The 16,568-nt window shown below is 45.2% G+C and overlaps 1 protein-coding gene across 5 annotated transcripts in view; it reads right to left on the bottom strand.

The window, feature by feature from the left end:
- Positions 1–16,568, bottom strand: part of Insr (insulin receptor) — a 140,793-nt gene that overhangs the window by 22,917 nt on the left and 101,308 nt on the right. For 3 of the 5 annotated variants that reach the window (XM_004865316.2, XM_013065882.3, XM_021245188.2), the window contains exons 10-13: positions 14,451–14,652; positions 12,374–12,409; positions 6,941–7,212; positions 3,957–4,096 (exon numbers count right to left, since the gene is read on the bottom strand). In XM_004865316.2, coding sequence (XP_004865373.1) covers positions 3,957–4,096; positions 6,941–7,212; positions 12,374–12,409; positions 14,451–14,652 — 650 coding nt within the window. The remainder of the gene's footprint in view (positions 1–3,956; positions 4,097–6,940; positions 7,213–12,373; positions 12,410–14,450; positions 14,653–16,568) is intronic. The other 2 variants (XM_004865317.3, XM_021245187.2) reach the window with 1 other exon arrangement.

Here is a 16,568-nt window from a genome sequence, read left to right as displayed (position 1 = left end):
GAAGTCGATTGCATAAAAAAGCAAACAAGAGACTCAAACCTCCACAGGATACCCAGGCAAGGATACGAGCTCACACACAACCTGATGCTCTGTCCCAGAAGCAGGTGGTCCCTAGGGACAGAGCATCTGACCGGAAGGCAGGGAAGCAGGCAGGGGACAAATGACTGCAACTCAATGATTGGGCAGAGAGGGGCGCTCAAGAGTGCTGACAGCAGGAGGCAAGTGTGCCCATTCCGCTGGCAAAAAAGAACAAAAAAATACCTTCTATCAAGTGGTAGACCAATTTTTTTTTAATGTGGTAAAACACACAGTAGTCCCCAACAACTATTAAATAGTTCAGAAATAAACGGTGCATAGGCTTTAAGTAACGTTTCTTATAATATGTGGCTATGATTGCTTTGGTTTTTGATTAATCATAGTTTTTAACGTGTCACTGTGCTTAATGTATAAACTGAGCTTCATCCTAAGCATGTATGGATAGAAAAAGAAACAGTGTATATAGGGCTTGCTGGTACCCAGACTCCACGCACCCTGAGGGGTCCTGGGATATGTCCCTAAGGGTAAAGGTAGACACTGCACACCGATGGCATAAGTGACATGCAACAATGTCGTTTTATGTTACTGTTGTCCTTATCAAAGCAATGCTAGGCAATTAAGGACAGGAAAAGAAATGCCTATGAAAAGGTTCTTAAGAAAGTAGCTGTCGCCTCTCACTGTCTCTTCACCTCCCCATCTCTCCGCTCCCCTCAAGGGCAGACAGAGCTCGTGTGTGGATAGGAGATGGGCTTGGGGGTGAGGCTGGTGGGGATTCATGGTGAGAACCCCGAACAGTGACCTTTGGGCCCTAGGAACAGAGGTAGGAGCCAGCAGAAGGCAGCAGGGAGAAACTGGGGGGAAGTCAGAGGCAGGGAAAGTCCATTGTCGACAGGGTGACCAGCTACCCCAGTTTCCCCAGCACCAGGGCGTCCCCAGATGTGATATTTCGGTGTTCAAACCCAGAATGTTCCAGGCAAACGGGAGCAAGTCGGTCAGAGCAGCAGGAGTAACACCAACATCTTCACCGAAAGCTCCTACAGCTGCCTGCACAGAATCTGTGTTCTCTTTGCAGTGACAGTGCCCTGAACAACCACAGGCAGCTGCTCTTCCTGGGACAGTGGTTCGTGCCTCTCCCCGCCCACTACACCCCAATTCCAGGGTTGACCTCGACTGCTAGAAGCCAGAGGGACAGCTGCCTCAGGAAGTGCACAAAACTCACCTCCAAGTTCACCACCCTACAAACACAAGCCAAGGCCACACACAGTGAGATACCACTCTCACCCATGAGCGTGGCCAGAACCAAAAAGATGGACCACACCAAGAGCTGGTGACGATGTGGGCAAGTGGAACACCACATGCTGCAAGCAGGAAAGTAAAATGGTGACGCAGCTTCAGAAAAGACTTCGGCATTTGCTTGAAAAGTGAAATGCAGAGCTACTGTATGCCCTAGCAATCCCATGCCTCAGTGTGTCCCCAAGAGAATGGAAAACATATCTCTACACAAAACTGCATATATGAACATTCATAGCCCAAAGGTGGAAAGAACCCAAATGCCTTTCAACAGGAATTAACAAACAAAATGGACTCCATGTATACAATGGAATATTAGTCAAGCATAAAAAAAGGAATGAACCACTAACACATGCTACAGCATGGATGAACCTTAAGTACACCATACCCTGTGAAAGAAGCCAGACACAAAAGATCACATATTGTATGGTCTATTTATATGAGACATGCAGAACACGAAACTCCATGGTAACAAAGACCAGATTACTGGTTGCCAGGGATTGGAGGAGAGACAAGAGAGAATGGAAGAGGGGTGATGGGTAAAAAAGGGCAGTTTCTTTCTGGAGTGATGAATTATTCTGAAATTGATTGCGGTTATGGTTGCACAACTAAACATTATGAATGTATTAAAAACTGAATTGGACATTTTAAATGGATAAATTTTATAGCATGTAAATTGTATCTCAACAAAACTTTTTTAAATGCCTGAGCCCAACCCAATTAGCACACAGTACTCCTCTGCTGCATGATTGGTCACTGAGTGTCACATGACCACAGCCTGGCAGAGAATCCTGGGATAGAATCTCTCCACAACTTGGTTTGGCATTGAAGAGAGATGAGGTTTGGCTCTACTGGAAATGCAGGACAGCCTGGCACAGCCAGGCTCCCTGCAGAGAGCATTAAGATGCAACTATCACGAAGGAATCCTTAGTCTCTGTGGTAAATACAGTGCTACCTTGGTTCACAAATTTAATTCTCTCCATGATTCTGGTCACACATCAAATTGGACAAGAACCAAATCAAATTTCCCCATAAGGTCAACAATGAAGCTAACCATTGAATCTGTAGTGGTGAATATCAATGGTGGCACATGCTGTAATCCCAGGACTCTGGAGGCTGGGGCAACAGGATCACAAGATCAAGGTTAACCTGGGCTACATGGTGAGTTCAAGGTCAACCCAAATTACTCAGTGAGACCCCATCTCAAAACAACAATAACCACAAAAAGACATTTAAAAGGGGCAAATCAGGCCATCCATTTAGCAAGTAGGACTCCCTCAGTCTGCAGACAATGACTATTTCAGTTAGGAGATTCATGTTCTCTGACATCTAATTTTTCAGTGAAGGGCTACACACAGTCAATGCTGTATATTCCTCTTGATTTCTTTTGGCAGTGCTCTGCAGCCCATGTGAAAACAGGCTGCAGATGTGGCCTGCATATCTCTCTGTCCCAGTTCTCAACTGCTGTTAAAGTGGAACATTTGGGTACCAAGGAGAGGTGGTCTCAGGAGAGGTCCGCAAAGGGAGGCCCACCTGGTTACGGGAAGACTGTCTCAAAGTTCCAGAAAGCCAAGCAGCTTTGCTGCCACCCACTGCAAGGTGTGGGCAAAGGGACTCCCAGGCTAGACTTGGTCCACCATTTGTTTTTGTAAATAAAGTTTTATTGGCACACAACCACATACATTCATGCCTCTTTTGAGTCCCAGTGGCAGAGTCGAATGGTCAGAAAATAAACACGAGTTCACTCATGACATTAAATCCTAGGTAGCAATTACAAAATGGAATTCCCAAGGCTATGTGGACAGAGACATCAGGAAAAAAAAACCCCTCAGGAATACGGATTAAATACCCAAGCAGGTTTATGCCAAAATAAAGCTTTCTGAGTTCTATCATCCTTGGATTTGTACTCGGGACTGTTCGTAGGCAGAGGTTTAAACTCTGGGAGCCTTAATATCAGCTCACTGCGATACTCTGAGGACTTATGGTACTTTGCTAATTTCAGGAAGCATATTATGTCCATCTGGACATTCCTGAAAAAAATGGAATCCATCTTGCAATTACCATTAGGAGCACCATTTTCTTTCTTAATGGTCCATAAAAATAATGCAGATTCTCATAACATCTTAGATGTGACAAAATTAGATACATGAGATTCCGAATCTAAAGCACTCAATATGGATGGAGCACTCAGGGAGCCCTCAAAATAGCTTAGATATTGTTTTGCTTTTTCAAAACTGGATTCTAACTCTTATGTATTCTGTATTCGTCCACTAAATCATACAGTGTCTGATACCATAGGGAGGCACCCAGCAAAGGCATGAGGAAGGTCTGAAGTGATTCATTTCCAGACTCAGATAAGTCTCCAACACGAGTCTCTTGACTGGCCAAGAGTGACACAAACACAGCCATCACCCAGTGGGAGGGTGTGGATTAAAAGCAATGTGAAGAACTTAGGAAAGAAAAGTTTGTGAGCTGGTGTTCCCAGTCCATCTCCCTGAAAGCCATTCACCAAGGCTTTGAGTGCTGATGCAGCATCCAAGGGAGGAAGCTCTGGGGGCCAGAACAGAAGCAGAAGAAGGGGGTCAGAAGGATAACTTCAAAGGCTTATAACCAAGAGCTGAGATGCTTACCTCTTCCCCGTACCGCCGATAACTCACTTCATACAGCACGATCAGGCCATTGGGTTCCTTTGGTTCTTGCCACATCAAGTGAACAGCGTTGTTATCAAAGATTTCGTGCGTCACAGGGCCGACGATGTCATCCGCCTTGGCTGTAAGAGACAGCAGTTAGAGGCTGGGATGTAACTCATGCATCAAATCCCACTTCTGCTACCTGACAGTGGAGTCACCTTCAGCTATTATGTAACTATCCACATCCCCTTTTCTTCGTGGGGAATGGACAGATAAGATTTACTTCACAGGATGCCTAGGAAATAACAGTGAGTTATTCTCTTCATGTACCTTTATGTCGGTGCCATTTCAGACTCAATGCACGTTGCAAAAAATAGCCCGGGGAGTCCCACGGACCCTGGCCCCATCATCCACCAAGGGTGACACTCACATAAGTTTAGTACAGTCTTCTCGGGGTGACCGTGGGGGTGACCAGCACCCCCTCAGTGCCAAGATCTACAGATGTGCAAGTCCCTCGTATCTAACGATGTCAGACTTGCATAGAACCTACATTAGACTACAAATTATCTCTGGTGATTTACAACACCTGTAATTAATTCCAGCTTATTAAAGGCTTATTTTTACTGTGTTGGAGAAAAGCACACACAAAGATAGGGTTGATAGGAATTTTCAGACCTGGTTCACCATCTTTCATTTCATACTTAAAATCGGGAAATCAATTATCAACTGCAGAATTTCCCATATGCACAAAATCTGTGCATTTAATTATAGATAAATTAAAATTCAATAACACTGATTTTGAAAAACATCATAGTAATTAGTTTCCTGATATGTATAGCATCATGTACATGTATCAAATACTGCAGTGAATGTAAACATGATTCACAAACATGAGCTAAAAAATAATAATAATAATAATAAAAGTAGGGGGAAAAGATCTACAGATGAAAAGAGAAAAGTGGGAGGGGAAAGAAGGGGAATAAAAAAGAATCAAGATGTGTTCAGTACATGCACCTACTCCCTAAGACAAATGTACAATTTAGAAAAAGAAAACCAGTGATTAAAAGTGTGGTACCAAGGGATAAAAATGATGGACAGATCTTTGAAGGCAAGAAAAAAATGAGTCCAGAAATACATATATATATATATATATATATATATATGGAGACATTTATAGATTCACAGAACATATATTCATATTTATTAAAAACAGCACCGAGCTGAACCAGATAAATAGCCCATTTCTGTAAGACCAATGAACAAAGTCAGATGGCCATGTAACTGTACATCCACTGAGCAAGCAATTCCAGTCCAACAATTAGACTTCAAGGAAATAATACATGAGTATGTAAGGCTGTCCCTCTAAATATTTTCTAAACAAGATAGTCAACACCTGTCACTGATGTCTCTTGAGAAAAGACTTCTAAGCTAAAAATGATGGCTGGGCTACAAAGTGAAATATTCTACACAATTCCATGATATATTTTCATGTGCGCCCCCCCACCTCCAAGAAAAACTGAGTTTAAACATCGTAAGATTATTCTCAGCCTTTAAAAGGAAGGAAATTCTGCAAGATTTGGATGCACCTAGAAAACACGATGGTCAGAGAGAGCAGCCGGACACCAAAGGACCCTGGCCAAAAGAGTCCCCTTCCAGTCTAAGAACCGGCAGTGCCCCAGAGACAGGAAGTGGATGGTGGTGCCAGGGCTGTGGGGGAGGGGCACTCGGCGTTTCCAGGGGACAGGGGCAGCCTGGGAGGTGGGAGTTCTGCAGACAGATAAGGGGCCCGGTGCCCGACACTGTGAATGTGGCACACACCACTGAACTTCACACCTCAACACGGTGAGGATGGCACACTTCACATTCTGTGGTTTTACCACAATGTTTTAAAAAGGTCTAAAGGAGTAGGGGAAGTGGGAGGGGGAGGGGAAAGGAAAGAAGGGAAAAAGAAAAAATACGTGAAAAGGGAAAAATGGAAACAAAGTCTTGGCAAATAGGGAAGGGTGGAGGGGGTGAAGGGAGGGTTGCCAATGGGGAAAAAATAAGAACCAAGATGCATCATGCCAAGGTTCAAGTTCCCAACGATGAATGTAACTGTACTGTATACCTAAAATGTACCAATAAACTTAATGAAAAAAACTGAAAATAAATGAACAAAAATTGTTTGTACAGTACGCATCCTTCTGAGCACGTAAAGCTCTGGGAGAATACACAAAAGCCCATTGGGGATCCTCTCAGCTGTTTGGAGCTGACTGAATTCGTTCTTACTCATTTCTGATGAATTTCATGTGTCAACTTGGCTGGGTCGAGGTGCCCAGATACCAAGTCAAAGTTCACTCTGGATGTTCCTGCAAGGCTGCTTTCTCTTTGGATGGGACTGGTGTCTAAGTTGGAGGACTGAGTAAAGCTGGGTTCCATCCGTACATGTGGGTGGGGCCCCCACTGTCTCCCTCCTCCTTCCCGCCTCTTAGTCCTTTTTATTCTGTCTTCTTTCTCCTTCTATTTCCTACGTCTCTCCATCCATCTCCTTCCTCTTCTCTCTCTCCCTCGCTCTCCCTTTCTCTGAGTAATCGCATTCCTAGAAACAGAAACACACATACTACACACACACACACACACACACACACACACAGTTAATGCCTCCCTCGGCAGCACCCTAATCCACTCTAGATATATATTTCTTCATTTTGCTGATTTCTCTTATTACATGCATGTTGTTTCTAAACTTTCTATAATATTTATGTATGAGTCTGATAATAAAAGCAAAATCAGCTGGATGTGGTGGCCTGAGCCCGTAGTTCCCACTACTCAGGAGGCTGAGCCAGGAGGACGGCTAGAACGCAGGAGTTCAAGGCCAGCCTAGGAAACAGAAAGAACCTGGCTTGAAAAACAATAAAAAACCCCCATGAAGTCTGCATCTGGGCTTGTGCTTGGTCAGGTGGTCCTCCCGCCCCTCGGGTGCCAACCCCAGGCGGTGGCAGCACCTTCGGGCATGGTCCTGGCGCTGACATAGGCAGCCACGCTGCACCTCTCCTCCGGAGCATCCTGGTTGCAGGCCTGCAGCTCAATCCGATAGCCGGTGAAGTGTCGCAGGCCAGAGATGACCAGGGACTCCTTGTTCACCACCTTCTCGAAGGGCCTGTGCTCCTCCGCGTTGGTGGGCACGCTGACGGAGGAGAGGGTGGGGAAACCCGGTACCAAGGGCACCGCTGTGGTCACATTCACCTCACCCAGGGACCTGCGCTTCCGCGAGGGCCTGAAATGACAAGAGGACATTGGTGGTCACGCCGTCACCACTCTAAAATACAAGGGTGCCAGCCGGGGTTGATGAAAAAGAAAGACAGGGATGCACACAGGGGTGCAGGGGCACGTGAATTAAAATGCAGCTTCCAGGACGCCTCAGGGCTCCGGGACCACCGACAGCAGCCACCCACCCCATTCCCTCCGCATGCTTGATTTCGGGTTTCCAGTTTGCAGAGAAATAGGCGGCCAGAGTCAGTGTTAAGAACGAAGACATCAAAAGCACGGAGAAGTCTAGCTTTTCAGGAAAAGCCTGCCAAGTAGTATTCAAGTAGTATTCGCCCACCACCCAAGCCACAGACCGGCATCATCAACAGAAACAGCAAAAGCATTTTTCTCCCTAGGACCGTGGGGAGCGCCAGGATTTGAAGGAAGGAAGGAGTCCAATTCCTGGCAAACAAATCTTAGTACTGGGGCAAGCACAGGTGACTCTGAGTGACATCTGTCCAACTGGCCCGATTCTCCACACCCCTCAAAGAGAGCTAGTATGAAGTAAAGACTGACAGCCAACACAGTTTAAAATACCCCAAAAGAGTATAAAGAAGAAAATTTAAATTCCTCTTAATTCCACTGTCCATGGCTGACTCTGGGTAGTTTTTTTCCTAGAAATATTGTACGTGGGTTTGGTGAAGCTCAAGCCAGATCCCTGACCCACTTGGGGCATAGGGAGCATTCACTAACTATTTCCTTTTTTTTTTTCTTTAATAGTACTGGGGATAGAACCCCAGGCCTCTGCACTGAGCTACATCCCCAGCCCTTTTTTATTTTTTATTTTAAGACAAGGTCTCACTAAGTCCCTAAGTTGGCCAGGCTGGCCTCACACTTGTGACCCTCCTGCCTCAGCCTCAGAGTGCGGGGATTACCGGCGTGTCTTCTAATCCTGGTCCTCTGTTTATTTTTTTCCACAAATGTCTAATGTCTTTCTTATTGCTAGTCCTCCACTCTTTATTTCCAGTCAGTTAAATCTAAAGTCATTCAGCCATCTGGATCTAAAGTCATATCTCCAGTATGAGGATATTAAGAATACGTATCTATTACACCGTACAATTTACCCGTTTGCTGTTTGCAGGTGAACTTCCTTTAAATGATTCAAAACAGACATACATATGCATTTATTAAAATTTACCCATCCGTAAAAATCTTTATTGTTCCCTTCGGCAGGTATTTCTAGATGGTGTCATCACTCGGTGTGCTAAGGCTTTAAGAAAGGGCCATCCCCCTATCTTCCAGTCTAACTATTGCTGGCATATTCTGCTGGCTTTGGGTTTATTCACAGTCTGCCTACTTTCTCCAAGTGCTCACAATCTCCTCAGGATAGACTCACAGGGAGGTCTGAACACCTTGCCTGTGAATGGCTAGATAGTACAGACGTGGTTCTTGTCGGCCCACAAACCCAAAACTGCTGGCGGGGTCACAGCCACTCAGTCCTGCCAATGCTACTCAAACGAAGCTCTAGATAACACGCAGCCAGTGGGCGTGGTTGCACTCCAGTAGAAGTTCATTTACGAAAACAGGCACTCAGCAACCCTCCAGCCACAGGTTGGTTACACATGCTTGCACTGGACGATCTACAAACATCAATGATTTTATTTCCTATGTTCGTTTTGTTTCTCGGTGCTGGAGATGGAACCCAGGACTTCAGAGCTCCACCGCTGTGCTCTGTCCCTAGCCTCTCATGCCCCACTCCTTACAATTCTACTTTGCTTCCTGTCTTATTGCATTGGCCAGATGTCCATTAGAAACATTAGGAAATGTTAACTAGGAAGGAGGATATTAGACTTTCCTCTAATAAAGATCATTTTGAGAATGATATTTGTGTGGTTGTTAGATAAAATTTATGTTGTTGAAGTATTCTATCCCTAGCTTTATAAGAGGCCTCTTTTTGTCTCCTCTCTCTGAGACTTTTAAATTAATGTTATTGAATGACATTATATGATTTTTGATAAAATAGATTATATTACCACATCTTCGTATCTTAAACCATCCCTGCATTTCTGAGATAAACAATACTGCTATTTTCCTGTTTCATGTGAGACATTCCAGTCTAAAGGCACAGATCAGCACAGCCTATGGCCTTCTTTTAGTGCAGGATCTTCATTGCGTTCTACTGCTAGAAATGTTATTTTAGTTTCATAAAATGAACTGGGCTGGTTTTCAACGATTTCTATGCTCTGGTGTTGCTTCTCCAGTAGAGGCAATGGTCATTCATTCAGAGTTTGAAGGAATTCGCCTATGAAACTCTCTAGACCTGGGGCCTTTTTGAGAGAATGAATTGACACACAACTTTTTCCAAGGTTATTAAACTTAATTCTACTGTGCTTTCTTGAATCAATGTGGACATGCTAAAATTTCCTACCCCATTGAAAGTTTCAAAACATTAAAATTTTCTTCAGATCCTACTTGTACATCACCTTTGGTTTTGTATTTTTCCCTTTGATTATATTTACCATCAGCTTAGTTAATAGATTTTTCTCCCCTAATACACTTGCATTTTATGTTTTTATTTAATTATTCTTTTCGGGGATGGTGCCAGGGAAGGATCCCAGAGCTCCATGCATGCTAAGCAAGTATTCTACCACTGAGCTGTACTTGCAGCCCTATTTTTATATTTTCAAACTATCATAATTTATTATCTTAATTTATAAATCCATGTATATTGCTTCTCAGCCTTTTGGCTAAGATCAAGTGTATAAATCCATTTATCCCTACTAATTCGCATTAAACCTAAGCTTTGGCAATATTCACAAGTTAAGCTGTATGTTACTCATACTTTTATTACTTTCCAAACAAGCTCTAAAGGAAGTTTTAATTTCTGTTTTGACTCAACAGATACTGAAGTGGTTAACTTTGCTTTTTGTTCAAACTTTTGAAGTTAACTTTTAGCTTTCATTGCTTTATAGTCAGAAAATATGTGGTCAGAAAACAAATCATCCTTCGGGGTGACTCATTAAGATTTTCTTTGTGGTGTTTTCATATTAAAAACCAAAGTACTCTTGGATTAAAGAAAGAAAATGGCTCTATTTGTCAAGACTACAATATATGCTTTTTAGCAGGATTCTAAATATTTCAGTACAGACATAAATGAGCCTGGCAAAAATAATCAATATGCTTGTGGCTCACAAATAGCCACTGAGAAATGCGTATCTGAATGCTTGGCTAGATAAAATGGCCTCACCAAACAGGCCAAACTGTCATTTTCCTCATTTCATTGTACTTTGCTTTATTGCATTTTCTACAAATTGAACATCTGTGGCAACCCTACTTTGAGCACATTTGGGCACTTTTCCAAAAGTTCAGATGAGCATTAGCATTGTCTAGCCATAAAGAATTTTTAAATTAAGTTATTATTTATAAAGCAAAAGCACTTCTAAGAGACACAATGCTACTGCATGCTTAACAGAGGGTAGGAGCAACACAACTTTTATGTTCACTGGGAAGCCAAAAATTTTGTGACTTGCTTGAAACAGAACTTGTGGTATCTCCAGGGTAGGCCTGTATGTCTAAAGAATTATACCCAAAAAAGACTCCAGTGTAATACTAAAATACCCCATGACTATCAACTGAGTCTTCCACCCCCTGCTAGACAGCACTGGGCTCTCCAGCCAACGTCTTACACTAGACAGTAGTCCCAGCCAGGGTGCTATTATTGCCCCCACCTCTAGGGAGCATCTGACAATATCAGGAGATATTCTGGCTGTGACTACTGGGGACGAGGTGCAGTTCTCGATTGGAGTGGGTGGAGGCCAGGGGTGTTGCTCAATATCCTACAGTACGCAGGAGAGTCCTCACCCCAGAGAATGACCCAGTTCCAAATATCAATAAGGATGAGATAGACATCCTGTTTCAGACCAAGGCCACAAAACTCTGGGCCTCTCTGGACTACAGCTTATACCTCACACAGCCAGTACAGGGCAGACCAAGCCACACAGGTACGCGAAATCAATCAACAAATTAAAAATTCTGTGCTATAAGAAAACCCTTCTCTGTGGCCCCAACCTGTCTTTCCGGTATTTCTTCCTAGTCCTAGCAAGATTTCATATTTGCATTTCTCTAATGGCCAGTGATGCTGAGCATTTTTTTTCCATATATTTATTGGCCATTCGTACTTCTGAGAAGTGTCTATTCATTTCACTTGCCCATATTTGGATTGGGTCTTTCATTTTGGGGTCTCTAAATTTTTTTTAGCTTTTTGTATATTCTAGATATCTGTCCTCTCTCCAAGGAATAGCAGGTAAAGGTTTTTCCATTTCATAGGTGGTCTTTTCCCTCTGTTGGTTGTTTTCTTTGCTGTGCAGAAGCTTTTTAATTTGATATGATCCCATTTGCTGGTTCTCAGTGCTTACTTCTCGTGCCACTGGGGTTCTGTCCAGAAAGCCTTGCCTCCACCTGGGTCATCAAGAGTTGCTCCTGTCTTCTCTTCCAGCAGATTGTTTTTCTTTTAACATTTAGATTTTTGATGCATTTTGAGTTCAGTTCCATCTGCCTGCCTTTCTCCAAATTCTCCTAGTTTGGTCTCTCCTCTAGAGTCCTACTTTCCTACTCTAAGATAAAGTTGGCAGGGAAACACCCCACCTGTCCTCCGTGGAGTCCAGTGACATGGGAGCCCTCTGCTCTCGCTGTCCCTTCCGTGTCTTACTACACTGAATAGACACCAAGAGAAATGCTCATCAGGAAGAATGAGATTGGACTTCATAAAAATGTCCTGCTCTGGCATCCATCTCCTCAAATCCAGTAGGAACCGCCGAGCCAGGACACCCTACCTCACCTCTGCACACGGACATGGTAGCTGTGGGTAGATGTCCAGTGCGAAAATGCACAGGGGAAACTGAGGCATGGAGGCAGGACCTAGGAAGCACTCCTTAGATTCTGTTTTAGGAAGAGTGTGTTAGTTCAATTTTCCCCCACATTCGCTCCCAGATTCCATGTCCAAGGGAAGAAGCTTAATCGGTGAATCTGTGAAGCGTTCTCTCAGCGCGGGGGCAGCCCATTGTCACATGCAAAAGCCACAGAAACCCGGGAGATCTCCAAGGCCCCCGCATGGCCCCGCCCCACCCAGCCCGCCGGGCCTGCGTTGAACAGCCAGGGGCCCACACGGGTGTCCCCTGTGGGAGTCGTACCTAGGGTCCTGGGCACCACTGCCTGCAGAGGGATTTCTGTGAAAACAAAATCGACCACTTTGAGGACAGATGGAATTCCTCGGGCGACCGCCTGACGTCTAAGAGCTCACACTCAGGCTCGGGTTTGGATGTGGTATGACTCGGGGTTCCTGCACTGGAGGGTTGGTTCTTAATGTGCCCATAAAGGGGAGAAGCCCTAAAAGGGAGGACCCCATGGGGCTGGGGTCTCCCTCGGGCTTCTGGTCTCAGCTGTGACCTCTCTCACACTCATCCTGCTGTGATGGCATCGGTCGAACACGACATAACCAAGGAGGCTGCCTGACCTCGGACTTTCAGCCTCTATAACTGTAAGCTAAAGAAACCTCTTTTTGCAATAAAGTGCCAGCTTTGGGTGTTTCATTACAGTAACCTAAAATGGGCGAATGCATGGACTCTGCCCTTGGCTTCTTATCACTGGCTGGTGGGAACGAATGGCCCTTCTTGTGAATTCAGCGAGAGACAGGGAAATGAGAGGAAAGACTCCCACGGACTCACGCTGCTGGGCCGCTTGTGGGATATCGGACCTGACTGCCAGTAAGGGCAGCCCACAGCCCTCTGGTTCTCATGGGTATCACAGTAACTGCTTGGTGCCTGGGCAGTGGACTACATGTTCTTTTGGACTCAGAGTCATAAGAGAAAAATACAAGAAAGGAAAATGAAAACAAAAAGAAAAAGAAAGAAACATTAACCCATTGATGATTCTGGGGAACACTACTCGGATGAGCAGTGTTGGTGAATTTGAACACACACTGCAGGACTGGGGGCAGGGGTGTACTACTGGCATCCAGAGATGGCATCCCAACTACTGGAGACCAGAGATGCTGCCGAGCACCCTATAACACACAGGACACCCCACCTCCGAGAATGATCCGGTTCCAGGTGTCAGTAGTGTCAAGAATCCCCGGGTACCTCATTTAATCCCATAGCCCTAAAATACAGGAATGATTACAATCACACATACCCACAGCTTCCATCCCCATGGATCCAACCACTATGGGTCAAAAATATCTGAGGAAAAATACGGCATCTGTGTGGAACAGACACAGACTTTTCCTCATCATGCTTCCCTACATGATGTGGCAGAACAACTATTTCTACTTCACCTACATCATACTGGGTACTGCAAGTCATTGAGAGGTGGGTTAGGCTATAAGAAGTCTGTGTAGGTTCTGCACAAATACTGCTCATTAACAGAAGGACTCGAGCACCCTCCAGTTCTGGTGTCCTCAGGGGCCTTGGAAGCCATTCCCCACGTACACTGTGGGACACTCTTATAAGGTCCATTTTGCAGATGAGGAAACTGAGGCTCAGAGGAAGAAAATAACCTGCCCAAGGCAGGGTACAGAAGAGCAGGGGACCCAGGCAGCAAACTTCCAAAATTCCTGCTACCAAGGGCTCTGACATTCAGCCTCTCTAACAGGAGCGCAGAGAAATGTGCATGGGGGAAAAGGATCCACGTACCCTGGATCCACAAATATCTGCCTCCACTTTCAGCCCAAATCTAGAAAAACTAGAACATAGGCGTGTGCTTTCTGGCTAAGTCTCCCTTCTTGCAGGATGCCCTTAAAGCTGAGAGTCACGTTCACTGCAAGGTGTGTGAGTCAGATGTACCTGGCCCGGGGTCTTCAGTCACCTATGGAAACTCAGCCTCTTTAAACGGGAGACATCTCCGGGTTTTGATGAAGCTGTGGAAAGTTCTAGAAGAAGCTTCCACGGAGAGAGACAGAGAGCTCTGAGTTTGAAACTTAGAGACTTAGCGATAAGTCAAGGCTGAGTTGGTCCATCATTTCTCAAAATCTGTGCAAAAATCTACCTCGTGGCATTTGTTTGGGAACCGACTCGGACGGAGTATGTGGGAAATGAGGTAAAGAAGGCAAACGAGGGATTCTGTACAATTTTCCTGCCAGGGATGATTTACTCTCCAGGACCTGCAGGACATCTTGCTCCGCCCAGGCTCTCCCCACCCCTTGGCAGCCAAGCCCTGGTCCCCTGAGCACCGGCCCCGCACCCGGCCGAGGGGCTCCCGCAGAGTCCTGACCTGGGCACGAAGACCACGTTGTGCAGGTAATCCTCGAAGGTCTTCCGGAACGAAGACTCCTCCAGCTCCTTGAGGATCTGAGAGTCGGTCTTGGGGCAGGAGCAGCACTCGCCCGCCGACTCCTCGTACTCGCTCTGGTTGTGTTTCTGGGCATCCTCAGACTCGAAGGGCGGGGACCACGCCCGGGAGGGCAGCTTCAGCCCTACAGGAAGGCAGAGCAGGGGCTCAGGTCCCCCTGCAGAGCACGGGGCTGGGCACAGGGCCAGCACGGGATTCAAGTGCCACTCCCGGCTAAATTTAACTTTTTAGGCCCAGGGATGTAGCTCAGTGGCGCCGAGCCTGCCTCACACTGGAAAGGTCCTGAGTTCAATTCCCAGGACCAAAAAGTAAAATAAAATAATAAATAAATAAATAAATTTAACTTTTTACCATCTCATCCAGAAAGACTGGCTAGCATCAAGAAATCAATAGCAAATGCTGGTGTGGCTGTGGGGAGAGAGGAATCCTTCTTCGTTGTTGGTAGGACTGTAAATTGGTAAAACCAACATGGAAATCAGTATGGAGAGTCCTCAAAATACTAAATCTTGGAAGCAGTCTATATGTCCATCAACAGATGAATGGATAAAGAAAATGAGGTGTTCACACACAATGGAGTACTACTTTGCCATAAAGAAGGATAAACTTGAGTCTTTTGTAGGAAAATGGATGCAGCTTCAGACCATGATGTCAAGTGAAGTAAACCAGGCACACAAGCTTAAAGTCATGTGGTTTATCTTATATGAAAAAGTTAATATAGGTTATATACATGACAGATATATACAAAAACATATATATACACATATATGACAGGTAATAGGAAGAAAAGCAAAAGATAAACAAAGTATTGTAATCCAGAGTGGACAATGTATCTAAAAGTGTACCTTGACTCAGCACAATTATCCTACATGTTTTCTATGTTCTTTGACCTATTAGTCTGATTTCCAGTCTGTATATATGATAATTAACTTCATAAAGTCTTACAAGATAAGCAAACAAATCTGGTGCTGGAAAAACAAAAGGGAGAGGAAGGGGAGTGGATTGGAGATGTGCTCTACACACGTGCCAATTCCCCATGGTGAATATATTCACGGTGCACTGCAAACCTGTATTCATAAAAGTCATTAAGTAAATAAATTTTTAAAATGTAACTTTTTAACCACTTTTCAGCCTACAGTTCAGTGGCGTCGAGTGTATCTGTGATGTAAAATCATCCCACCAACCATCTGTGGGACTCGTTCACCTCCCGGCACTGAGCCTCCATCCTCGTCAACGCTAAGCCCCCACCCCAAGGCATGGGAACCCTGACTTCCTCCCTCCGGTCCCCACGAGTGCAGCCACCCCACAGACCTCCTGTAACTGGAATCCCATGATATTCGCTCTTAGTGAGTTCAGTGTCAGTTATGTAAACTCTGAGACAATCCCACATAAAACCAGTTTCCAACAGTCACACAGTCATCAGAGTAAAAGTTGTTGCTCTTTAAAAGGAAAAAAAAACAAGCCAGGACAGCTCTGAGGTCGCTGGTGGCTTCTCTGCCCCTGGCTAGTGGTTTGGATTCTGACTGCAGAGCCAGCAGCTCAGAGCTGTGCGGCCGGGCTTGCTCTCAAGTTATATAAAGCACCAAGGAGATAAATCACGTCAGCAGCCCGGGGCTCGCGGGCATGGCATCGCAGGCACACATATAGCACATGACCTTCGAGCTGGCCGGCTCTGGAGATCATCTGTCCTCCACCCCCGCTCCCAAAGAGGAGGCGGACAGAGGGTAACTTGCTAGGGGACTCAGCAGACCCTGGCCACACCCCTCCAGCCCCGGCCCCTTCTGCTCCAAGGACAAAGGCTGAGGGTGTTGCATACTGAAAAACAGCTCAAAAGCATGCACAAACCAACTAGCTGAAGAAAAATAAGAGAGGTAATGGGAAATAGAGAAGCGGATCTTTTGCAAAAAACAGAAGGAGGACCAAGAGAGGGAGGGAGGGAAGAGATGAGAAGGGTATGAACCTATGTTCTGTGCACGCACCAGCTCCCCACAAGGAATGCGATCACGGCAAACGTGGCCTAAGAGAAGTAAAAAAGAAAGAAAG

The sequence above is a fragment of the Heterocephalus glaber genome, unplaced genomic scaffold (assembly GCF_053883595.1).
Source record: "Heterocephalus glaber isolate CG9 unplaced genomic scaffold, H.glaber_assembly_v1.0 deba00001761, whole genome shotgun sequence".
Taxonomy (NCBI): domain Eukaryota; kingdom Metazoa; phylum Chordata; class Mammalia; order Rodentia; family Bathyergidae; genus Heterocephalus; species Heterocephalus glaber.
Note: the sequence above shows the minus strand (reverse complement) of the source record. Positions and strands in the feature narration are given on the sequence as shown.